At 59.6% G+C, this 23,342-nt stretch overlaps 2 protein-coding genes across 4 annotated transcripts; both read left to right on the forward strand.

Moving 5' to 3' along the window:
- The first annotated feature begins 7,092 nt into the window (after positions 1–7,092).
- SERPINE1 (serpin family E member 1) lies at positions 7,093–23,311 on the forward strand. Of its 3 annotated transcripts, XM_007440406.4 has the most exons (10): positions 7,093–7,185; positions 7,418–7,513; positions 19,120–19,385; positions 19,700–19,933; positions 20,152–20,346; positions 20,540–20,738; positions 20,835–20,935; positions 21,286–21,372; positions 21,736–21,819; positions 22,727–23,311. In XM_007440406.4, exons 3-10 carry the CDS (start codon positions 19,121–19,123, stop codon positions 22,762–22,764), a joined length of 1,203 nt encoding a protein of 400 aa, XP_007440468.2. In that variant the 5' UTR covers positions 7,093–7,185; positions 7,418–7,513; position 19,120; the 3' UTR covers positions 22,765–23,311. The 3 variants fall into 3 exon arrangements, with proteins under 3 accessions (XP_007440468.2, XP_087998243.1, XP_087998244.1); XM_088142117.1 differs by lacking the exons at positions 7,093–7,185; positions 7,418–7,513 and adding an exon at positions 18,690–18,838; XM_088142118.1 differs by lacking the exons at positions 7,093–7,185; positions 7,418–7,513 and adding an exon at positions 18,845–19,044.
- TRIM56 (tripartite motif containing 56) lies at positions 7,106–14,250 on the forward strand. The gene is made up of 2 exons (XM_025174523.2): positions 7,106–7,185; positions 7,567–14,250. Exon 2 carries the CDS (start codon positions 7,626–7,628, stop codon positions 9,714–9,716), a length of 2,091 nt encoding a protein of 696 aa, XP_025030291.2. The 5' UTR covers positions 7,106–7,185; positions 7,567–7,625; the 3' UTR covers positions 9,717–14,250.
- Positions 23,312–23,342: the final 31 nt, after the last annotated feature.

Consider the following 23,342-nt stretch of genomic DNA (forward strand, 5'->3'; position numbering starts at 1 on the left):
GGTCAGTTCTGCTCTTCCAGTATTCCTTCAGAAACATGAATATTAGGAAGAAAGTTTATTAAATGCCTGTTGGTTCAGGGGAAGCGCGTGGTAAGATGAAGCGGCAGCTTGACCTGCGCCGTTCTTTGTACAAATGAGAGCAGTGCAAGAGGGAAGTAAGCGGGCAGCGGAGCAGCTGGCTGGGCAGAGAGCCGAGAAGCCCTGGAGGACACGGCAGAAGCAAGAATGGCTGGCCGGGGCAGAAGCTTCCTTCCCTCTCATCTCATGCCTTATTTTATTCCTGCTCCCTGCTTTGCGCAGCGATGCTTGCTCGCAGAGGCGAAGCACGACAGTGTGCAGTGTGCAGGCAGATATGTGCCTCCCTTTTACAAAGAGTAAGCAAGCCTGGGACCAGGCCAGTGTCTGCCTCTGGTCAAAATCCTTAAGGGATGACATCCAAGGAAGCTATCTGAGCACTGGAACACTGATAACAACCACGAAGGTGCTTAATCGAGGCGAGACGGAGCTGTCTTCACCATCAAAATGCAGATCAAGAAGTAGTTGAGAGAGAACAAGCCCGCCCCCATCTCTCTGGGACGACCCTTTAGAGCCCTGAAGACCGCCCTCCCGCCTCCCCCAGTCGTTCCTTTGCAGGCGAAACACCCCCCCCGCCAGTGCTTCCCCGGACATGTTTCTTCCCTCTCGCTGCCTCAGTGACCCTCCTCTGGCCTTGCTCCAACTTCTCCCTTTCCTGAACTCCAGACCGGAACTCAGGACTCCGGAGGGGCTGCGGGAGCAGCGGCCTCCTGCGATCTGATCCCTGGGCTCCTGCCAATGCGCGCCACCTGCCCTGTCAACAAGGATGCCCCGATCCCCTTCCCGTGTCCTGCTGCCAAGGCAGCTGTGCTTCGCCCTTCTCCCTGTTTGGTTCCATCCCGTTCCCTCCAGCCGCCGCTCAAGCCTATCTAGATCTTTTTGAAACTTTTCTCTCTCCTCTAAAGCAGTGTTTCTCAACCTTGGTCACTTTAAGACGTGTGGACTTCAACTCCCAGAATTCCACCCATCTTAAAGTAGCCAGGGTTGAGAAACACGGCTCGAAAGCATTGGCCCCCCTCCCAGCTTTGTGTCATCTGCAAACATGGTCAGTGGCCCGTCCATTCCTTCATCCAAATGTTGAACAGGCCAGCAACGGGACTGAGTATGTGTGTATCTATGTATGTATGTATGTATGTATGTATGTATGTATGTATGTATACATACACACACATATATACACTAACTTAGGAAGGAGAATATCATGAGACCCTGCATAGGAGGCTTGTGGAGGTCCAGGGGCACCGTGTTTATGGCATTCCCCTGATCTACTGTGCTCATAACTCTATCAAAGGTTCGTCTGGCATAAATCAGGGACTCAACCATCATTCTATCCCAAGGTCTGGGAGAAGCCAAGTTTTTAACAGTTTGTGAAAAGTCAGTAAGGTGGGAGCAGTACAGATCTCTGGTGGGATGTCATTCCAGAGGGCAGGAACTGCCATTGAGAAGGCACACTTCCTGGGTCCACAAGATGATACTGTTTAATTGATGTGACCTGGAATGCGCGCGCTCGAGCTGATCTCCCCGGACAGGTGGAAACATACACAAACAGGCAGTTCCCTGGGCAGCCGGGCCCTGTGCCACGGAGGGCTTTATGATGACAACCAACACGTCGCCTTGTGCCCAGAAGCCAACCGGTGGCCAGCACAGCTCGTGAAGCAGTGGGGACACGGGCATACGCGGGCGTGCTCATCACCACCTGCGCTGCTGCAGTCTGGACCAGCTGCACTTCCAGGCGGTCTTCAAGGGCAATACCATGTAGAGCACATTACAGTAATCCAACTGTGAGGTGACCAGGGCATGAGTGATTGTCTGAAGGGCCTCAGTGTCCAAGACGGGACACAACTGGCACGAGATGGACCTGTGCAAAGGCCCCCTTGGCCACAGCTGCCATTTTTTCTTTCAGCAGGAGCTGTGAGCCCAGACTGTGCACCAGTCCTGCATGGGGAAGTTCAGCCCCACTGAAGACTAAAGATGAAAGATCCCTGGACCAGGGGGGCAGTGGGGAGCAAAGAAACAAACCCATTCTGTCTTGTCAGGGCTCAACTTGAGTCTGTTTCTCCCCATCCAGCCTCCAGGCCCTGGTCCAGGATTTTGAAAGCATCACTTGGTTGGCCTGGGGTCTGTCTATTTATTTATTTATTTATCTGCAGCACTCATATGGCCGCCTATCTCACATAATGATTCCAGGCAGCCCACAACAATCCATAAAAACATTGCTAAAAACAAAAGTGCCCTTCTCCCCAGGGCCAGACCAAACTTCCCCTCAGCTCAACCCCCATCCCAGCCCAATGGTTGGGGGAAGAGACAGGTCTTCATGGCCCTCCGTAGGGCTAAAAGGGCAGGGACCCCTCAGAGTTTGGGGGGAGGCTGTTCCGCAGGACTAGGGCAGCCACTGAGAAGGTGCATCTCCCAGGTCCCATCGGTGGCAACATTAAAGGGAGGGGACCTGGGCTGAGATGCATAATTGGGGATTGTCAGCATAGCGATGATACCTAAACCCAAACTGACAGATGACCTCGCCCAGCAGTTTCACATGCAGTTAAACACCTATTGTGGGCTTTCACTCATACTGCACTTGGTCAGATTCAAGAGTTGCTGGGAGTCGGGCACGTATAAATTATTATTGTTGTTGTTGTTGGTTGCACAGTCAGCCAGATGTTTAGACTGGATGTGGCATTTTTAACCACCTATCGAGTCCTTCCCAAGGACGTTGTTATTCTTGTTGTTATCATCATCCACTCTTTGTTTTCCTCAGTTTTCCTCTTCTGGTGCTTCACCTCCAGAACCTCCTCAGAAAATCCATGGGCCATCTCGGGTGGGTGCACAGCGACAGGCGCCATGGGAGCAAGCCAACCCAAAGCCACGATGCCCGTTCCGGTTTGTGACCAAGGGCTCGGTCAACCCACCCATGAGTTACTTGGGAACACTCCCGGCCTCCCTCAGGAACCCCAAGGGGTCCATTAGTGCCTGGGGCGGGCTGAACTGATAGGTCTCAGCTCCCCACAATGGGAAGGGGTGGCCCTGGAGAGCCGAAAGGCAATCAGAGTGACCTGATCAGGGCAATGTGATATTCTCACTCCCAGAACACGCTGCAACTACCCGAGACAAAATCCAGGTCTAGAAGACAAAGCCTGGGATCAGTTGAACTCTCATTGACTTGAGTCTGGTCCATGGTTGCCATGGTGGCCAAGAGCTCCTGGGCCACCCCAGACTCCATGCCAACTGGGGGCAGGTTGAAGTCCCAAGAACTGGACCTTGGAGACCCCGCTGCCAGCCCACTGACAAAATCCGGCAAATCAGGCAGGGAAGTTCCTGAGCAGCAGGGAGGCCAGTACAGCCGCAGTCAACCCAACCCTTCCCTAGAGCCCAAGTTCACCACAGGGCCTCACATTTGGTTATCTGGGGTACACAGCCTCTGAAAACCATCAAGGTTTCAAACCTGAACAGCCACCCCACCCATCCTGCCCTGGGCTCATGGTCAGTGCTCAACCCAGCTGGGCAGATCGCTGAGAGTATATAAGCCGGGTCACGGCGATATGTCATTCAGCTGCCTCGTCCACCATCAGATCGTGGATGAAAGCGGCCCTTCGCAGCATTGCCAGAGATGCCCTCTTTTCGTCCTCATGCCGTCTGTCCAGCAGGCATAGCCTTAAAATCAAATATTTTGAGTATCTTGATTTTTAAAAAAAAAAACTGGACTGTTTTCACATCAGTAATCGTTCAAACATTCATGCATTGTGACCTTGCAAATTGTCTGCTTCTTTCTCTCTCTTGTCCATCAACAGACTTAACAGCCTAGATTTATGTTATTTATTTTATTTCCTGATTCCAGCAATTGGCCTCAATCCATCCCCTTCAAACCCATGGCCGCTGGAGTCTGTAGATCATGTGACTTGCCATACGCATCTAGGGTGAAGTTTGAAAGTGTGTCATTGTCGATTCTGTATTACTGTCAGCAAATGTTCTTGAAAATGAAGATTTGCTGGAAAAATATTGTAATTGAAAAACTAGTCTTTCTGATGCTGGAAAAAGGAATTTCGTACACAGGTAGGCCTAAGTACATTTCTCTGCAGTTTTTCACTGTCATTTTTTGTCACGGATGCCCAGAAAGTTAAGCAGTTAGTGTGTCCTCCTTCCCAACTGCCGGGGTCCTCCTTTGCCCGGGCAGATATCTCTGACAGCCCTAGTCTCTTGACACACCAGCTTGGCATCCAATAACAGCAGTGGGAGCCTGGGGCTACCAGGGCTCTGATGCCCTGGGCTCAGGGGGGAATAGTGAGGGTGGAACAGGTCTCAAGCACTGGCCCGCTGGCCCCAGGAGCGTGCCACCTTCTGCCCGGCCTGACCGCGACGGACCGCCTGCCCGGCCTTCCTCCTCCTCCTCCTCCTCCTCCTCGACTCCTCCCAGCCCCACCCGTCGCCCAGGCCAATCGCCCTCATCCAATCGCCCTCACGCCCACAGCAAACCAGGGTCACCCCGCCGCCCGTCCATTCCCCCCCTCCCCAGCACAGGGGGGGTTGGACCCTGGAAGCAGCCCGGCGGGGCGGTGGGGCAGCAAGAGCCTCACCTGGGCTTAGGGGGCAGAGGGCCAGAACCGGCAGCCCCAGCTCCCTCCAGCGGCCACCCGGACGCCGCTCGCCCGGCTTCCCGGGAGTCGAAAGTCCGCCGACGCGCCCCTGCCCGGAAGAGAGGACTCTGGTCCTTGGCCCTCCCCCCGCCCCCCATGCAGGGAAGCCCCCGGGCCGCTCCAGGGGCCGGGCGAGGAGGCAGCAGAGCCGGAACTCCCGGGCGCGTCCGGGAGCCCCTTTTCCGACCAACCCCTTTAATTCAAGGGCAAACGCTCTCCAAGTTGCCCGCGGCTCTCCAGCCGGGCGCCAGCTGCGCTCAGGCCTCAAGCAAAAGCAGGAGAAAGCTGGGTTAGGGAGGGGCGAGAGAGCTTGGTGGGGACCCCCCATTAAGCCGGCCTCCTAGGCTAAGCCACCCCGCCTGGATCTCTTCCCCGCCCCCGCCCCCGCCCCCGCCCCCAAACGGGCCAGGCAGTGGTGTCACTGCCGAGAGAGTGGGTTGGTGCAAAAGCCGGAGTGGATGAGCTGGAACGGGCACTCTTCCGATGAGCCGAGGCTGAGAGGTTCCCCCTTCTCGGGAGTGGCTCATCTTTTCTTCTTGCCCAGAGCCAGACCTAGTGGCTGGGCCCCAGTTTCCACCCCCCCGCAACCTAACCCCACTCCCAAAGGGCTCAAAGAACCCCCAACCCACCTTTTGCTAGCACCCATTCTGGGCAAAGGGCTGCATTTCAGGAGGGGAGGAGCCCCCCCTCCTCAAGGAAGACAGACTCCCCCCCCCCCCCTGCAGGCCTTCCAGGGCAGCTGGACCCCAAGGGACCCTGGAAGCAGCACTTGACTCTCTCGCCTGTCTTCTGGAAGGCAGCCTGGAACAGCCCAGGAAGTAAATCCCCCCCTGCAACCCCCTGCCTGGCAAGACTAAGCCCTGAGTCTTTCTCAGGAGCCCCTCACCATTGCTGCCTGTTCTGGGCAAAAGGCCGCAGGCTGGATCCCCCTCATCCGGGCCCAGCCAACGGGACAGGAGCATTCTCTAGCCCCCCCCCCCCACCTCTATTGGACCTGCAAGCCAAACTTGCAAGTATTTTGGAAAATTGCCCAGAGGTCCTAGAGCCTTGTCCGCCAACTGCGCCAGAGCCATCCGCCGCAAGGCTGGGTGCTCCAAGACCCAAGTCCGTCACCTGCGCTGGCTTGCAAAGCTGCCCCTTGGCAACCAGCCAGACCACGGGGGTCCCCGAGTCTTGCCAACTGGTGATGCAGAGTGGCAAAGAGGCCTTCTGGGCAAAGCTCCAGACTTCAGAAAACGCTGTTGTGATTCTCACCGGCGTGGGGGCTTGGTTGGGGCTGCCAAGAGATGCCATTTGGAGGCACTTTCAAACTGGAATTTATTTATTTATTTAGAAACACTCATATATTGTAATCACAACCCTGGGCAGTGGACAAAACAGTAAAAACAGCAACCCCCCCACAAACAGCCAGAATAAAAATAAATAACAACTCTATAAAAACTCAGGGGGCCGGGGGCAATGCTCTCCCGTGCATCCCATGCCACCTTACTGGGCTCCAGCATCATCCTGCCCAATGCTTGTGGGAAAAGCCAAATCGTCAAGGCCTTCCGGAAGGTAAGGGGAAGGGCCTGCTGCATCCCGGGGGGAGGGTGTTCCACAGAGCAGGGGCCACAGCGGAGAAGGCGCGCTTCCTAGGTCCAGTAGATGACAGGGAAGGGACCTGGAGTGCGCCTGCCCTACTGACCTGGCGGGACAGGCAGATCCCCTCAGGGAAAGGTGGTCCCGCAAGTAGCCTGGTCCCATGACATCTGGGGCTTTAAAGATGATAGCCAGACCCTTGAATTGCACCCAGAAAGAAACTGGGAAGGGGTGTAGCCCGTGAAGCAGCGGCATCCTACGGGTGTCATGCCAGTTGATAGTTCCAGGGCACTTTCCTTCCTTCTGGCGTCTTTTGGAGGTTGTGAGGTTTGGAGGACTGGTGAATTTAGTCCCTCTGCTGACTACAAGGAACCCTGCCTGGGGACGGGGGCGGGGGTGGGGGTGGGGGCGGGGGGGAACCACATGGCTGCAGTGGAAGCTGGGAATTGATTGCACCCAAACTCCTCCTGACGGCTTGGCTGGTAGGAAGGGGCTTCTGGGCAGCTTGGATGGGTTGGGGAAGGCTTTGGGGCACTGAGGGGGGAATAGCAGGAACCCGAAAGGGCCACGGGCCTTTGCTGCTGCTCCTGCACATCTGCAGCGTGTGGCCTTTGTGTCCATTCTGGGTCTTCCGTTCCAGTTTTTGCGTGTGCCTCAGAGACCTGGGGCAGCATCTTTTGGTTTCGTTTCTGGTTCCACCCAGCACCTGCCCACAAGTTTCACCAAGGTGATTTGTGGGGGTGGGGGTGGCAGCAGCAGCAATAGCTCTCTGGGTCTCCCCCGCTGGCTGCCCCACAAGGGGAGAAGAGGAGGAACCTCCTCAGCCCAAGGGATACCCCAGACCTTCTTCAGAACACACGGGAAGCCTGGCAGCACGAGCTGGCTCTTCCTCTTCCCAGCGCAGGTGGGTGCCACGTATGGGAGGTGGCTTTGGAGGTGCTGCCAACCCAGAACCCTACAGGCTCAGGCCAAGCCTGGGACTTCCTGGAGAAGAAGGGGGACAGAGCTCCAATCTTTGGGCCAGTGATAAGGGCTGCCATTTGCAAGAGCTTAACTAGCTCCCCAAAGCCTTGATCTCTTGCTTTGCTTGGGTCAGCGGTGGCCACAGCTTCTGAAATTCTGCTCCCTCTCCCCAGGGCTGAAACCGGATTGGGTCCAGTTGCTCTGGAGCCCCGCTCCTTCGTGGTCCCATAAGACACAAGGTTCCCCCAGCCTCCGCTTGAGCAGGCCAGGTGAGTCCTCCTGGGCTTGGTTCCACCTCTTTCGTCCTGTGTTTCTCTTCCAGGTGCAGGCCAGGGTGGGCTTGGCCTTCACCCCCTGCTTCTCCAGACAGAAGGTGGCCAGATGGCTGCCAAGGCGTCATCCCTCTGGGAGACCCTTTCCAGCAGCTTCCTGACTTGTACCATTTGCCTGGAGCCCTATTGCCAGCCCAAAATCTTACCTTGCCTGCATACCTACTGCCAGGACTGTTTGAAGAAGCTGCTAGAGGGGTCAAAGCAGGAGCTGCGGTGCCCTGAGTGCCGCAAGCGGGTGCCTCTCCCAGCCGGCGTTGAAGGTTTGAAGACCAACTTCTTCATCAATAGCCTCCTGGACTTGGTGCCCCCGGTAGAGAAGGCCAGGGCCACCTGTAGCCTGTGCCCACTCATTGGCCAAGATGCTGGCTCTGCTGCTGTGTCCCACTGCTTGGATTGTGCTGACAACCTGTGTCAGGTCTGTGCCCGTGGGCACCGTTGCTCCCGGCTTACCCACAGCCACCTCGTTGTAGACATGGAGCATTACTGCTCTGGGAAGTACAGCGAGGAGATCCGGAAGCGTCAGGCCTCGCGGTGCAAAGAACACAAGGGGGAAGATTTGCGATACTTCTGCATTCCCTGCGCTACTGCCCTGTGCCGAGAGTGCCGCCTGGGACCCCACCTGCAGCACCCCTGCCTCTCTCTGTCAGAGGCTGCCAAAGCCCGCCGCCCCATCATCACAGGCCTCTTGGCTGGGGTGGAGGAGACAGTGGAGCTCATCTCCCAGGGAAAGCTCCGTCTGGAGAAGGAGACACAGCAGATGGAGGCGTGGAACTTGAACGTCCGCAGTGTGGTACAGCAGACGTGTGCCAAGGCAGTAGAGCAGTTGCTCACTCACCAGGAAAAGGTCCTGGGCCAACTCTCTGGCTACCTGGAAGAGCAGAAGAAGGCCTTGGGGCTGCTCTTCTCTGAGCTGGAGTTCCAGGAACAGGTGGCCACCACCACAGTGGCCTTTGCACAGAAGGTGCTGAATCTCGGTCAAGAGGGGGAGATCATCTCCTTGGAGCAGATGATCTCAGAGAGGCTGCAGCAGCTGCAGAGCTTCTCCTGGGAGCCCCTGACCTTCCAGCCCCCCAGTCTCCACATCCAGTCAGACCTCCTGAGCAGCTGTAACCTTTTCCGTCTGGAGCTTGATGAGAAGGCTGTGGCAGCAGCCCCAGAGCGCAGCAAGGAGAAGTCCACTGAACTGGCTAGGAACAGTACTAAGTGGAAGCTGCGCAAGCAAGAGCAGATCCACGGAGCAGAAGTGGAGAAGGCCTCCGGGCAGGAAAAGGCCCCAGATGGGAAGAGCCCTGGGCTGGCAGAGGCTGGTGGGCCTCCTCCCTCCAAGCGGCCGGAGGTCCCCCGGCTGGTCCCTCAGCCTGTCTTTTTCTGCAGCTTCTGGGTGAAAATCCCCACCGACAAGGAGCGGCCACAAGTCACAGGCCTGTGCCCGTTTGGCCCCAGCGAAGTCCTTGTGGCTGACAAGCAGAACAGGAAGTTGAAGCGCTTCTCTCTTCAGGGAGAGTTCAGGGGCATCATCCCAGTGCCAAGCAGCGTGGCCCCATTCAGTGTGGCTGCCATAGGCAACAAGGTGGTCTTCACCGCTGGATCTCAGCTCTATGTCTTAAATGAACAGGGGGGGCTCATGTGGCAGAAGGCACTGCAGGGGGGTCAGGCCAGCCACGCTGTGACCACCTGTGATGGGGACTGCGTGGTGGTGTGTGTGGCAGGATCTCTGGAGGTGTTCAACTTGAAAGGGCACCTCTTGGAGAAGATTGTGCTGGAGGGCTCACGTGAGAGGTGCCTGGTATTCCTGGCCAGAAGGAAAGGGGGATTTGTGGCATCTGACTGGTACCGACGTAGTGTGGTGCTGCTCACCAGGAAAGGGGATCTGGTGGCCGAATGCCGGGAGGAGCAGTTGGGTGGGCACCAACCAGGCAGTGTCTGTGCTGACGCCCCTGGGATTGTCTACGTAGTGCTTCAGGAGCTGAACAAGGTTGTGGCCTTTTCGGAGACTGGGGAGGAACTAGGATCATTTGTCACAGCAGAGAACAGCATCTACAAGCCACGAGTGGTCACCATTGCTGGGGACAGACATTTTGTGGTAGCCCTGACCAATGGCACCATCCATGTCTTTAAGATCAAGTACCAGGGCAAGTGAGCGGGCAGCGCCTTGCGGGCAGTAGAGGCGTACACGGGGCGGGGGGTTGGCATTGCATGTCTGTGACATTACAGATGGGAGCAGAAGTGCTTCTGGCAGTGGGTTGGGGGAGAATTTGGGGGAGGTGTTCGGACCCCCATTTTAACCCCTCATCGCTGTGAAGGGCTGTGTTTCCAGAAGGCCAGGCCTCTCCAATTGCCACAGTCCCACCCAGGAAAGCTGAGGGTGGATTTAAATGGGTGTCGTGCAGCCTGCTCTTGGAGAGGCACGAAGGGAGCAGACGTCCTCTGTCAAGCACATCTGTGGGCAGAGGAAGGTGAGGTGCCGCAGGAACCACCAGAGATGAGGCCGGCCACCTGGCCGGCCAAAGGAGCGCTGGGCGCTCCTGGCAAGAGCGTCATCCACCTTCTCCACTCTAGGGGGCATTTAGAAAGGAAGGAGAGATGGTGCTCCAGAGCTTCCAGCATCTCCAGGGAAAAGGCTCTTGCTCTGAACATTTGATGCCACAGAGAATGCACACCACCAGTGGGTAGCTCCATGCCAACTGTCTAGGATGCTCCCGGGTTTCAGGACTTCTCTGCTCCTCCTAAGATCTAAAGGAGTGTTTAGATGGGGAGGCAGAATTGGCTGGGGCTTCTGTGCCCGTGGAGGCAGTCAGGCCCCATCAGCCTTAAGCTGGGGGGGCGCTGGGGAGCACAGTACAGGTCTATGGATGGAGCCGTGGTGTGCATGTTGCTTGCCTTTAGCCCTCTGTGACTGGAAAAACTGCAAACATGCCTCTGTGGGGACTTTACAAGGGATTTTGGGGTGTGTTACGTGGTGCATTTGGGAAGTTGTAAGGGGTAAGGTTCTTCTTTCAAATGTTTGGGAAAATACATTATTTGCCTTTTAACTGTAACTTCTGTTAGAGTTTCCTCTGCCATTGTAGAAAAGGAAAAGGCTGTAAAACGATGGGGCGAGAGGTTTCCAAGAGCGAAATACATTGATACATAACTATAAAACGGACAGCACGGCAACTTTGAAAGACGGGAAACTGGCCGCAGAGAGATGCGGGCGGGGACGGGAAAGCCAGGCTGACCGGGCCGCGGTTGTCTGGGGCAGTGGCGCGCAGCTCCTCCTGTGGCCACCAGAGGGCGGCGGCCACCAGTTTCCTGTGGGATTCGGAGAAGCTGACAGGCTCTGACTGAGGAGTGGGCTTCTGTTCGCAGGCCGTCTTTTCAGGGGGGAGGAGGGAAGGGGGTTCCCAAAGGAGAGCCCCCTTTTGGGAGGGCCTCGGGGCCAAGGCACTTTGGTTGTGGAAACCATCCAGCTCTTTTTACGTCTGTTCCCATGTCTGACGCTGCAGAAGTCCTGTCGCCTCTTCACTGTCATCCCAGGGAAGAACCAGGGGGTTCCAGAAGGCACCCCAGCGGGCAAATAAGGGCTTTACTTCTGAACCCTCTTGGGAGACAAGCCGCGCTCGGCTTCTCATTTGTTTGAAGCATGCAGTAATTCATTAAAAAAAAAAGCCTTGCATGTCTCTCCCTAGAAGAAACTATCTTCCTAAAACAGTTGGTCAGATGTTGTTCCGGGTGTTTTATTTACTTATTTATCTATCTATTTACACAATGTCTTATCTGCCACTCCAGTCGGATGCGGTTCAGGGGGTGGTACTTTCCACAGCTGGCCTCCACGCGGTGCAGCTGAGGGACAGCAAACTGAAACCCAGCCACCCAGCCTAAGAGCCATGACTAAGCCCTCCTCCTCACCCCAGCAGGCCGCCGCTTGGCCTTTTCAACCCTCTGGGACGTCCCCCAACCACCTCTGGAAGCAGCAGGGATGCCCGGCAGGCCCCGCCTCCTGGATCGGCCGAGAGAGTCAGGAGGGTGGCCTCGACGGAGCTAGGCAGGGACCCCAGCCCGAAGCGCTTTTAGGGCCAGAGCGACAGGACAGCATTCAGGCAGGCGCAGTCCGGCCCGACTTGCAGGATTCTGGCATTCTCTCAACGGAAGTTGCTTTGGCCTCCCGGGGGAGCTGATTTCCTGGCCTGGCCTACCTGGAGGGGCTGACAGCAGAGTCCGTCTGGAGTAGGTGGCCCTGCAGGCACCCAGGTCCAGAGCCAGGCCACTGCCAGCCAAACTAGTGGGGTCAACCCGGGCAGGGTGTTAATCTGAGTGGCACAAAAAGAGAAACGGCCCTTGCCAAGGGAGGGGAATTGCCGCGATGCTCGAAGGAGGGGAGGGGAGAGAAGGAAGTCAGGCACCGTCCGAAATCGCCATCCAGAGGACCCCGCCTCCCTCCCAGCAGTGGCCGAAAGGCCGCATTAGCTACGGCTTTGGTTCGGGGTTCTTCCAGGTGCCTTCCTGCAATGGTGCAAGGTCTCTCGTTCCCCGCCCGTTCCCTCACCCGCCCCTCTTCCTTTTAACCAGAGGACCAGCTGGGGCTTTCTGCAGACCAGAGAGCTCCAGGGAACTCCAAGCTGGAAGGGGCAGCCCTGGCAGGGAAGGATCCAGCCCCCCCACAAGTTCTTCTCTGAGGTGCTGAGCTGGCGTTTGGAACATTAATGCTCTTCCTTTGAAGGTTCTTAATCAGCAAATCCTCCTGAAACCGAAGCAGGCGCCACCCTGCTTTGTGTGACACACAATGGCGTGCGCACATCAGGCCAACCGCAAGTTACCCAACCCGTTGCATAACCCTGAATTCCTACAAGTCGTTACAGCAGGATGGCAGCAGCACAGACTTGGGGAACAATTGGCGCCCCTTCTGTCCCTTGCATGAAGCCCGTGAACACCCCACCTGGAGGCTGGGAGGTTCTCCAGGATTCCTAGGGATCGCTGGATTCAGCCCTCTTGGCAGAAGGTGGCACGAGGAGTTGTGCCTCCGGGCAGCCTTGGGGGTGAAGTCAAATTGCTGCCCGTTTCGCAGACCCCTGTCCCACAGGGGCCCGGGTGGAGGCGGGGACTGAGCTGTGAGCTTGCTGCGTGGAAGGTGGTGGCTGGTGGCCGTCTGAGGGCACCCTTTCCACAGCACCCCGCCGGCTCCAGTGAGCCATGCCGTGGGCCAGGCCTCAGGCCTCCCGACCACCCCACTCTACGGGCATTTTGAAAACAGGCCACGCTTCCAGCAAACATTTGGCCTTTAGGTTAAGCGAATGGAGCCTTGGAGGTATCTATTACTATTGCTTTGGTTATTATTAATGCGCTCGGGGGCTTTCTTGTACCCCGCCCAGAATCTGTTAGGATTTGTACAGGCTTCAAGTATTGTAAAACAAGCCAACTCTGCCAAACGCCCATTGCCACACCCTGCTGGTTTGGGGGCTCTGCCCCACTTTTGCCCAGGAAAGGGGCAGCCCAGAGTTGGGGAGGCAGCCTGAGGGGCCCTGCCCTTGCCAATCCAGCCAGCCTCAGCTGCAGCAGAGCCCAGTGGATCGGTTGCTCGGAGAAAGGGAGGCTCCAGGGCAGAAGTTCCGCCTTCAGCCCTTGGGCCCCGCAGAGGGCTGCCCTGCCGATCCCTGGCAGGGTGTTTGAAGACAGGGCTTCCCCACGGCAGTGCCCTCTGGTGGGCAAGAGTGGGCTGCCAGAGCATGCTGGGACTCAGTGTTTCCCTGCTGGCCTTCCTGGGCGGCGGCCTCACCCTCTCCAAGCGTGACTCAGTTGTTCTGGCTGGCGGCAACCCTGCTGTGCGGCAGAGGAGACTTTCCCCCTCCGTGCCCCCTCCCCCCGGGCCAGTCACATTGCACTCCTGGTGTTGGCAGAGGACAAAGGACCCTCTGGCTGCCTGGGTCTGCTCTCAAGGGAGGTGCCGTCTGACTCCCGTGGCTGCTTTGGGCGTGCTGGAGGCCCAACCCGGCCTTAAAGCTGCAGATGGGGGGGGGCGGACAGTTGAATGAGCCTGTCTCTAGGCAGAGACACACCCCCCCCCCCCACTGGGATAACTGGGGCTGAGGCCTGGGGTGAGAGGTCACACGGCTGGAGGAAAAGCAAAGCAGGTGGTGGGGGGAGCAGCTCAAAGCCCTAAAATGTGACAGGCCTCCCCAGGCCGCCTTGTCGGTTTTATAAGCTGTGAGTGACGGAGGGGCCCCCGGGCCACTGAGGGCTTTAAGGGACAGGCACTACCGAGAAGGAATGAGAGCCGGGCCTTTCATGGCTGATACAGGCTGCGCTCTCGTGGCCCTACATCTGCGCGGGGCTGACCTGTGCTGGCTGGGGCTCACTGGCACACGTCTGCAGCGTGCGGTGCTAGGTGGACCCGGAACGTGGGCCGCCTCCCCTCCTCTTCTCCCAGAGCAGCTTAGAAAAGATAAAGAGATCAGCCAGTAGGCCAGAGGCAGCTGCAAAGACCATGGAAGCATTCGTGGGCAACGTGCCTTGCTCCAGCAGCGGGGTTCTGCTCTCCAGGGCAATCCCTCTGGCCTGGGCCAAGGCCCTTTAGGAAGCGTCTGACAGGGAGAGGAAACATCTGGTGCCCGCGTCCCAGTGGCCTCAGTGGGAGCAAACAGGAAGGCTGGCTGGAGATAAAGTCGGGGAGGGGGTAAATGGAGGCCAGGGAATTCCTAGACGAGCAGGTGAGTCACGGGGGGGGCGGGGGTAGAATAGGCTGGGGAGGCTTGGTAGAAAAGCTGTTAGTGAGCAGGATTGTCCACTTGAGTCCAGACACAACAACCTTTTCCTGGACTGGGCAGCCCACGGGGGGAAGGGCTCTTTTAAGCCTCCCTTCCCCAACGTGGTGCCCCTGGATCTCCCAATGCCGTTGCTGTTAGCAAGGGATGAGGAGGGCTATCATCCAGCTCCCCCGAGGGGCTAAGCTAGGCTTCCTGTTGGAGGCAGAAAGCTGGCCAGGGGCCCTCGCCTCGAGTTGCTTTCTAACAGCAGCCTCAGAGGCCACACAGGGCAGCATGGAAATAGAGGTGGTTGTGGGGGACCACGCTTGCCACAGGTGGGGGGGCCACCTGGTCTCTCTCCACTGTCCAATGCTCAAGGGCACGTCACCTCCTGACCAGGCTGCCCCAAGAACCTGCAGGAATCCATTTCTGCAAGATGAGGCCCCTGGGTGCTCCCAGGTGGGGGCCCGTCTCCGTGGCGGAGCTCTCCCGGGACGCAGTGGCTGTGTGAGGGGCTGGGAAGGCACCTGGCTCCCGCCACATTTTCTGGGCCCAGCCTGGCTTTGTCAGCACAGGCCCGAGTCAAGCTGCTCGGGAGCAAAGGAGGCCGCTGCGGCACCTGTGAATCACAGGCGGCTCGTCGGGGCAGGAGCCGGGGGCGGCGGCTGGAGGCTGGTTCCCGGGCTTGCTGGCCTCATGCCGGACGGGGCCCGTCTTGCCCTCAGGGTGGCTCACGCTGGGATCTCGAGTCTGAGCGCGTACAGACTGCGCTCCATCACACCTGCCTCCGCAGCCCGCCAGAATCTCTGCTCTGGAAAGATGCTGACGCAGCCCCTGTGGCCAAGGCCCTTTTTGTGCGCCTGCAGGGGGTGTGCTGGGCCCTGGCTGCTGAGTTGGCTGGGCTGAGCTTGCTGGGGACGAGAAGGACATGGGGAAGGAGAGATGTAAGCGCTGCAGCCACTGAGCCAAAGGCCAGCCCCTTACGTGCTGCCGTGGCCCGCCAGCACCCCGATGCGGCTGGAGGCCCTCTCGAAGCCCGGCCGCCTCTGAGCTGCGCAAGGGGACCTGGGCCGCAGACTGTGGCGTCCCAGCACCCTCCCTGCATCCTGTGGCCATAAGCTGGGGACCCCTTTGCCCTGGGCATGCGGCAGGGGGTGCAGGGGAAGAGGGGCTCTTTGGGTCAAAGGCCAGATCCCCCAAGCAGAGGCGCAGCACCCTTGGCACCCTGCGACACTGACCTCCTCTGAACAGCACGAGGGGCAGCTGCTGAGCCTCTTCCTCCGGGAAGGGCCTGCAGGGGAACAGCCTCCCAGGGAGGCAGTCCCTGGGCTGGGCTGCTCCACTGACCAGAGGCCTCTGCCTGCTTGGGGAGGCAGCCGGAGCGCCAGTGAAGGGAAGAAGCGCCAGAGGCAGCAGCCACGATGGGAAGGGTGGCTGCCTCTTCTCTTGAGCCCAGAGGAAGCCTCCGCAGCCACTGTGTGGTCTCTGCCTCGGCTGGGAGAGCCCCATGGACTGGGGCTGCTTGCTTTCAGGACTGAAGTGGGGGAGGGGGCGCTGCTGCTCACAGACCACCCTCCCTCACCAGAGGGCAGCTGGTCGGGCCCCGGCTCCAGTTTGCTTTGGCCAGGCCTCCTTCTGGTTGGTCCTCGTGCCAGGGACCTCTGCGGGGGCAACGCCCTTCGGTGGCTCAGTGTGGGCTGGATGTGGCTGATGCTTGGTGGAAAGGGGGAAGGGGGAGGGGGGTCCGCTCCCGCTCAGGCCAGAGGGAAGGGGGCCTGGCATGGGGGTCCTCCATGGTTTTAGGTGGGAGCTGCTCCACCCAGGGAGTGAGGGTTCATTAAGGGAGCAAAGTTCACTGACTAATGACTGAAATTCACTAGATGATTGACATAAGAAGACAAAAATGAAATGTAGAATGTCCCTGACAAGTGAGAAGATGGGAGGGGGGAGGCCCCAACCCCACAGAGGGTACCCCATCTATTACCTCTCCTTCAATCCCAATGGGGCTCAGGTCTGAGTGAACGTGCACGGAGTGGCTTGCAAGCAGAAAGGGAACCAGGAGGAGGAGGGCTCAGCCTTCACCGGGTGGGGGGGTGGGGGGCTCATAAGAAGGAAGGCCGAGAGGGGAGCTCAGAAGGCCAGGCCGGAGCCCTGATCCTTTCAAGGGCGCTCCCAGTCCTGGTGCCCCAAGCTGCCATCTTTCCTCCCAGCCCAGGAAGAGGAGTAGCAGCGGGGGGGGGGGCGCTCCGCTAGATGCCCTTTGGCCTCCCCCCATTCCTCTCTGCCTCCCACTGTGCTGCTGCAGCTGCAGCTTCTGCACAGGGCCTGGGAACCTGGCAGAGCCAGTCCCTGTATGGTGCGCTGCCTGTTATGACTGGTGACCAATCTGCCTGGAATGTCCTCCCGGTCGGCCACTCCCTCGCGCCCACTCGCCAGGCAGACAAACCGTGGGCTGCCTTCCACTGCAGCGGGGTTCTTGGTGGCCTGCCGTGAGACAGAAATCGTGCATTCACACTCTCCTTCCCCTCCCGCCCACGAGAGCCCGCTGTCCCGTCCAGTCCCATCCCATCCCCACAAGGGAGCCAGATGCTGCCCAATGCCCGGCCCCCTCTCCAGATGCTGCCTGCATTACAGGGAACGGACTCCGAGAGCAGGGGGGCAGCGATGGCGCCAGCAAAGCCGAGCCACAGAGGCCGCCGGGCTGAGTGGGAAAAGCCGGGCAGGCAGGCAGGGCACATGGAGCGCAGGATGCCCCATCCCTGACCCCTCCCTGCATGGGGCCAGCTGGGGCTTCCCCATTTCCTGGCCTACAAGCAGAACTCCCCCCACCCCCCGCCCCCCTGTTTGGATTGCACCATCTGAGCCAAGAGCCTCTGCTGACAGCTGGGGAAGGAAGGACACAGTTGCGGGAGATTCCAAGCATTCGGGAACTATGACGGTGTTGCCAAAAGGAGACTGGGTTCATTCCTGGCCCAGGACAGGGGAAGTCCACCCCCGCAGAGCAGGCTTCAGGCTGCATCACCCCAAGCCCGCTGATTAACGACGGGGGCTGAAATGCGCTGAATCAAGGTTTGCAAAACCCACGTGGGCCAGAGCTGCAGTCGTTCCCCATAGGCCCTGAGTCTACGGCATGGGAGGGAAGCCCTGGGCTTGGGGTCCTCCTGCCGCTTGCAGCCCAGGGGAGTGGGGCTGAAAGAAGCCTCAGAGCAGCTCCTTTGACACCCACCCCCAGGCAGGAGCCCACATCAGGCCATCCTCCAGTAAAGGCTCTCTTCTCTTCGGAGGCCCACAGGGTGCGAAGGGATCTTGGAGGCCACCTAGCCCACCCCCTCCCCAGGGCAGGAATTCTCAGACCACTCCAGGCAAACGGGGCAGGCTGTTCCACTGCCTAGGTCAGGAAATTCTTCTTTATTTCGAGCTTGGACCTCCCTGTATCCTGCCTCCAACTGCTGGTTCTTGCCTTACTCTCAGTCGCTACAGAGAACAAGCCCTTTTCCCTTCAAGAACCAGAGGACTGTTCTCATATCTTCCCCAGAGAGGTTCTCTCCTTTAGACTAAATATCCCTACTCCTTCGCAGGGTTTTGTTCCAAGCCCCTCGGCGTCAGTGGGGCTCTTCTCTGCCCTTGCTGCAGTTCCTCGCATTCTTCTTGTCTTGTGGCAACCAAAAGTGGGCGCAGGATTCCAGGTGCAGCACAGAGCAGAACCATCAGAGTGCGATGCCTGTGCTGATGCAGCCCAAAAGGGCATTGGCCGTTGTGGCGGCTGCAGCACACGGCTGGCTCATGCTTAAGTCCTTCTCACAGAGATGACTCCTGAGCCAGTTACTGCCTATCCTGGGGCATCTGAAGCACAGAACCTGGCATTTGGATAAGGCCCCATGATCAAGTCAGTCAAGATCCTTTTGAACCCTGAGCCTGCCTTCTGAGAAGCTGGCAATCCCCATTCCCCCCCCCCCGCCCAGTTTTGTGAGGTCTGCAAAACTAATGAGGGTCCTTCGTATCTGCTCATTCATGTCCTTTAGGAAAACGTTGAAGAGCGCGGCCCAGGAGGAGGCCTACGGGACGCCCCCCCCCCAGGCAGCAGAGTCTGGAACCGCTCTGGGTTCGGGTCGCTCGCCCTTGGCAGCCTCCTGCCCACACCCCTCTCAGGACCAACGCCGCTCGCTCAGCCTTAATCCGGGAGGGAACGCGGGAGGCCTCGGTCTGCGAAGAGTGGTGGGCGGGCGGACGGCGCCTCCTCTGACCGCGTCGGTCGGCCCGGGGAGGAACCTCCCCCGGTCTCCCAGCATCGCGCGGCTCTCCTTCCCCCGGCAGCGCCGGCGGCGTGCCGGGGCGAGCGGAGCTCCCAGCCCAGCCGCTGGCCGCCGCGGGGGGGGGGGGGGGGGGCGGCTGTTTGCCTGGCGCTTGGCCAAGCGGGGGAGGAGGGGGGCGCGGCGCCCGCTGCTGACTTCATCGCGGCTTCCTGGACAGGCGGGCACAGCGCCTATAAAAGGAGGCGCGGGCCGGCGGGAGCGCTCAGCACGGAGGCCCGCGAGGGAGAGGAGTAAGCCGTGGGGACGCGCGTGGGGAGGGCCCTCTTGCCTTGGCTGCCCAACTGAGGGCCACGCGCGTGGGGAGCCTCTCTCGGCCCCTTTTTCCTGATCGACCTGGTGGAAAGCTTCTGTTTCTTCTGGTCAAAGGGCGGAACTGGGGTCCCCCCCCCAAGAAAAGCTCGCCGGCGATCCTTTGCAAGCAGCCTGGACCCCGGAGGTGCGGGGCTGCCGGGAGCTGCGTTCAGCAGGCAGCTGGGCGGGCTCCGGCTCACCCTCTTCCTCCTCTTGGCAGGATGGAGCTGTGGTCCCTTCTGCCCTTCGCCTGCCTGGCCCTTTCGCATGCCGCGCCCCCCCCTTCCGGCTACCACGTGGCCCGTGTGGCGCAGCTCTCCACGGACTTTGGGGTGAAGGTGTTCCGGGAAGTGACAAAAGCCTCCAAAGACCAGAACGTGGCCTTCTCCCCGTACGGCGTGGCTTCGGTTGTGGCCATGCTGCAGGTGGCGTCTGGTGGCAGCACCCGGAGCCAGATCCAGGACGCCGTGGTATACAGCCTGAAAGGTGAGGGGCTGCCGTTGGAGGGCGTGCATAGGCCCTCGCGGTCCCTGGGGCCTCCCCCTGCTCCAGGGGGCCACTTCACTAGCTTGCTTTTTGGGGGGCCCTGGCCTCTGCCTGGGCCGCGGGGAGCCTCAGCTGCGCGTCCGGCCCATGCAGCCCGGACAGTCTGAACAGGGGGGCTAGGAGAGAGGTTCTGCTGCAGAGTCCAACAGCTTGCACACCCCGCATGAAGAGCCGAGGGGTGTGACTCTGGATCTGGAGAGGGCCTGGCTCCTGGCTCTGGGCCCAGCGGAGCTGAGGATGCTCTCTCCCTATAGAACGGGGCATCCCACGAGCCCTGAGACTGCTGCAGAAGACCCTGACCGACCCCAGGAGCGAGGACGTGGTGGAGATGGCAGATGCCCTTTTCGTGCAGCGCGACCTGCCGTTAGTCCCCAACTTCATGCTGCGCTTCCACCGCATCTTTGACCAGATGGTCAAGCAGGTTGACTTCACAGAGAGCGCACGAGCACGTGACATCATCAATGCCTGGGTGAAGCAGCACACCGATGGTGAGAAGCAGCTGGGAGGGCTCCTAGGGGAGGTACGGGAAGGCCCCGGGAGCCCCAGGAAGGACCCTCGGGAGCCCGGGCAGGCTGAGACTCGGCCCTTGGGTCCTCAGGCTGAAAAAGCTGGGGTGAGTGCCGGGGGTTCAGAGGCCGACGGACCCCTCAGGACCGGAAGCAGAGGTTCTCCTACAGCTCCCCCGTTGCCTGTCTCTGCTTTCCAGGGATGATCCAGGACTTCCTGCAGAAGGGGACTCTGGACGCCATGACGCGCCTGGTGCTGGTGAACGCCATCCACTTCAAAGGCCTCTGGCAACTCCCCTTCCCAGAGGCCGCCACACGCCATCGTATCTTCCACAAGCTGGACGGAAGCACCCTCTCGGTCCCCATGATGGAGCAGACAGCCCAGTTCAACTATGGTCAGTGGGGTCCCTTCCTGGAGAGGTGGGGAGCAGAGACAGAATTGGCTCTCGAGCCTGGGCCAGCCTGGGGAGTTTCTCTGAGCACGCACAGAATGCCTCTACGTCACAGTGGGGGTCAGGATGGGAAGGGTTAGGTCTTGAGATTTCCACGAGGTTCCGGTCTGGCTATCAGCCCTCCCTTCTCTTCCAGGCGAATTCTCCACCCCAGACCAAGTGGGTTATGATGTCATCGAGCTGCCCTACCAGGGGGAGGTGCTCAGCATGCTGATTGCTACCCCCTTCCAGCTGAACGCCCCTCTCTCGGCCCTGGCGGCCGCTGTTGACGCCCAGCTGATTGCAGAGTGGAAGAGCAACATGTCCGCCGTGACGCGGCTCCTCGTGTTGCCCAAGTAGGTGTGGCTTGGGGCCCGGCTCAGACTTGCTCTCTTCCCTGGCGAGGGCCACAGAGCTATTTGCGCCCCTCGCTGACCGTTCCTTCTCTACAGGTTCTCTCTGGAGAGCGAAGCCGACCTCCGCGGGCCCCTGGAGGCTCTGGGCATGACAGACATGTTTGATTCCCAGAAGGCCAACTTCAGCTGCCTCTCAGGTTGGGATCATCGTCTTGGCCCCTCTATGCCCCCTTGGCTTGCCCCCCTCCAGGCTGGGCACTGCACACCGATTGCAGGGAGCATGACGGGGCTAAGGCCCAAACCCAAAAGGAAGATGTCTCGGGGCACGTGCAGAGGTCCCTGGCGCGAGGGGGCTCGGGCGCCTGGCTGAAGCAGGCCGTCTGTTTGGAGCAGCCTACAGTGGCTTCTGCCAACACTCCTTGTTCCCCATCTGGTGCTGGGCCTGCCCAAGAGAAGGCCATTGCCCTGGCAGCAAAGCTAAAGCGAGCCTGTCTGGGCAGAGGACGTGGAGGCCGGTGCCAAGCTGATGGATCCCCTCTCTTTGCAGTCCGGGACTCGCTCTTTGTGGCTCAGGCGCTGCAGAAGGTGAAGATCGACGTGAACGAGAGCGGCACCGAGGCCTCTTCTGCCACAGGTGGGTGCCTCGGATCGGCTGCAGGGGCCTCTCTACTCCGATTCTGTGGGCAGACAAGAGCTTGCTTCTTGCCAGCAGCCCCCCCCCTCCACTGTTCTTAGTTGGCACCGTAGAAGCAGCATCTAAAAGCAGCAGGGTGTGGTGTCTCCTTTACACACACGGCTATTTGTTTTGCTTCAAAGTGGGTCATCCCCCAGGACTCCTCCAAAGGGCCTGAGGGAGGCGGGGGACCTGGGACACCAGAAGAAAAGCTTGCTGGGCAGTGGGTGGCATTGGTGCCCACTGAACCCACCCGTAAAATGTTAACCTGTTGAATGAGCTCTCAAGCACGCCCCTCGAAAACTCCCAACTCCTCCCTTCCAGCTGCAATCATCTATTCCCGGATGGCGCCCTTGGAGATCGTGCTGGACAGACCTTTCCTTTTTGTTGTGCGGCACAACCCAACGGGTAAGACCCGCTGCGGACCCTTCATCCTTTCACAGTTCAAAATTCTTCAGGCTACTCCCCAGTGGCTTTCAAGACTGCTCCAAAACAGCTTTTCTCCCAGGGTTTGCAGAAGTCCAGAGAAAAATCAGCTCTCCCCCCGCCCCCCGCCACTGCTGCCTCCCCAGCCACATAAAGGAGGGCTTCATTTGAACCAGGGCTCCCCCCACTGCCAGACTTGGCTTCGCAGCCTGTGTGCGGGTCAGAGTTTCCGGCACAGACTGTGAGGAAAACTCCTTCTTGCTCCAGTCCCACAGCTGCATGAGTTTTCCAAAGCTAGCTAGAGGTGACTAAACAGAGTTGGGTAGTTCGGTGTTCGGAGACTTAGCTGGCTGTGTGAACGGGTTGTTGTGTGAAGCTGCCACAGGGTGTATTTGCTTGGCATCACGTGTGATGCAAACACAGCCCAGGGTTAGGATTTAGCACGCTTTACGGCCAGCCAGCCTGAGCTTCGGGGAAGGCCTTTGGGGCTAGGGTCCTCCGCTTGGGCCCGTTGTGACCCCAAGTCCCATTCCGGCCATGGGGGGCGGCTCCAAGACATCCCGATGGACACTGGAACTAGACCGCCCTGGGTTGGGCCTCCTTCACCGGGATCAGCCAGCTGGATATCCAACTGGTGCAGGGAGGAGGGGGATCAGCCGGAGATGTCCAGGGCAGTTGCTCCCATCACCCGGTGACGGTCCTTCTTCAGGGGGAGGTTCCCGGCATGGAGGGCCCACGCGCTGGCACCCGCGGCTGTTTCAGGGGTACAGGGCCACCCTGGTGGCCACCCAGCCTCCCTTCTGCGCCCACCCAGCCAAGGAAGGCGGCCACAGCAGCCGTGCAAGTCCGTCCATTCCTGGCAGCTGTTGCGCCTCTGTTCTGCTTGCAGGCACCATCCTCTTCATGGGGCAGGTGATGGAGCCCTGAGCGCCCCCTCTCCCGGCGCCGGACATCCCTCTGAAGCCGAGGAGGCCCTGCTTCCCTTCACCTGGCGCTGCCCTCCCGAAGGCTCCCTGCCGAGGGAACCCCGACCCACCGACGCCGAGGGGATGATCAGGGTGCTGCCGCACCGCCTCCTTGCCCTTGCCCGAGGCAGCCTTCGCTGCGGCACCGTCCCCGCCCGGCCCGGTGCTCCTGGCATCCAGGGCTGCAGCGCAGGAACCGGGCGCCCCGCGAGTCGCCATTGGCGGCGAGGGTCCGGAGAGGAGGCGGCTCGAGGCCCGAGGGGAGACCTGCCGACGCCGTCGAGGAAGGCCGGCTCCGGGAAGGGCGCGGGTGCCGCCCGGCCGGCACTGCCCCTTTCCGCCGGAACAGGGAGCCGCGCTCTCCTCCCTTCCCGAGCAGCGCCTCTGTGGGGAGGCGACCCCGGGGCCTGGACAGATGGGATCCTACAGCACTTTGGGACGAAAAAGGAAAGCTTAATATATGCAGATATTTTGCCTTATTTTTGCACATAAAAATACACTGTGACGGACACCGACTGTCTCCTGTGCTTTGCTGGCCGA

Source organism: Python bivittatus, unplaced genomic scaffold (assembly GCF_059951505.1).
Source record: "Python bivittatus isolate LINGU-HERP-01145 unplaced genomic scaffold, Pbiv_v1 ctg000370_np1212, whole genome shotgun sequence".
Lineage (NCBI taxonomy): Eukaryota > Metazoa > Chordata > Lepidosauria > Squamata > Pythonidae > Python > Python bivittatus.

What these genes read in the sequence shown, in the direction of transcription:
- TRIM56 (XM_025174523.2), top strand. Translation starts at nt 7,626, where the DNA reads ATGGCTGCCAAGGCGTCATCCCTCTGGGAGACCCTTTCCAGCAGCTTC.
- SERPINE1 (XM_007440406.4), top strand. Translation starts at nt 19,121, where the DNA reads ATGGAGCTGTGGTCCCTTCTGCCCTTCGCCTGCCTGGCCCTTTCGCAT. An exon ending in CGTGGTATACAGCCTGAAAG is followed by an intron (nt 19,386 to 19,699) that starts GTGAGGGGCTGC and finishes CTCTCCCTATAG; the next exon opens with AACGGGGCATCCCACGAGCC. An exon ending in TGTGCGGCACAACCCAACGG is followed by an intron (nt 21,820 to 22,726) that starts GTAAGACCCGCT and finishes TTCTGCTTGCAG; the next exon opens with GCACCATCCTCTTCATGGGG.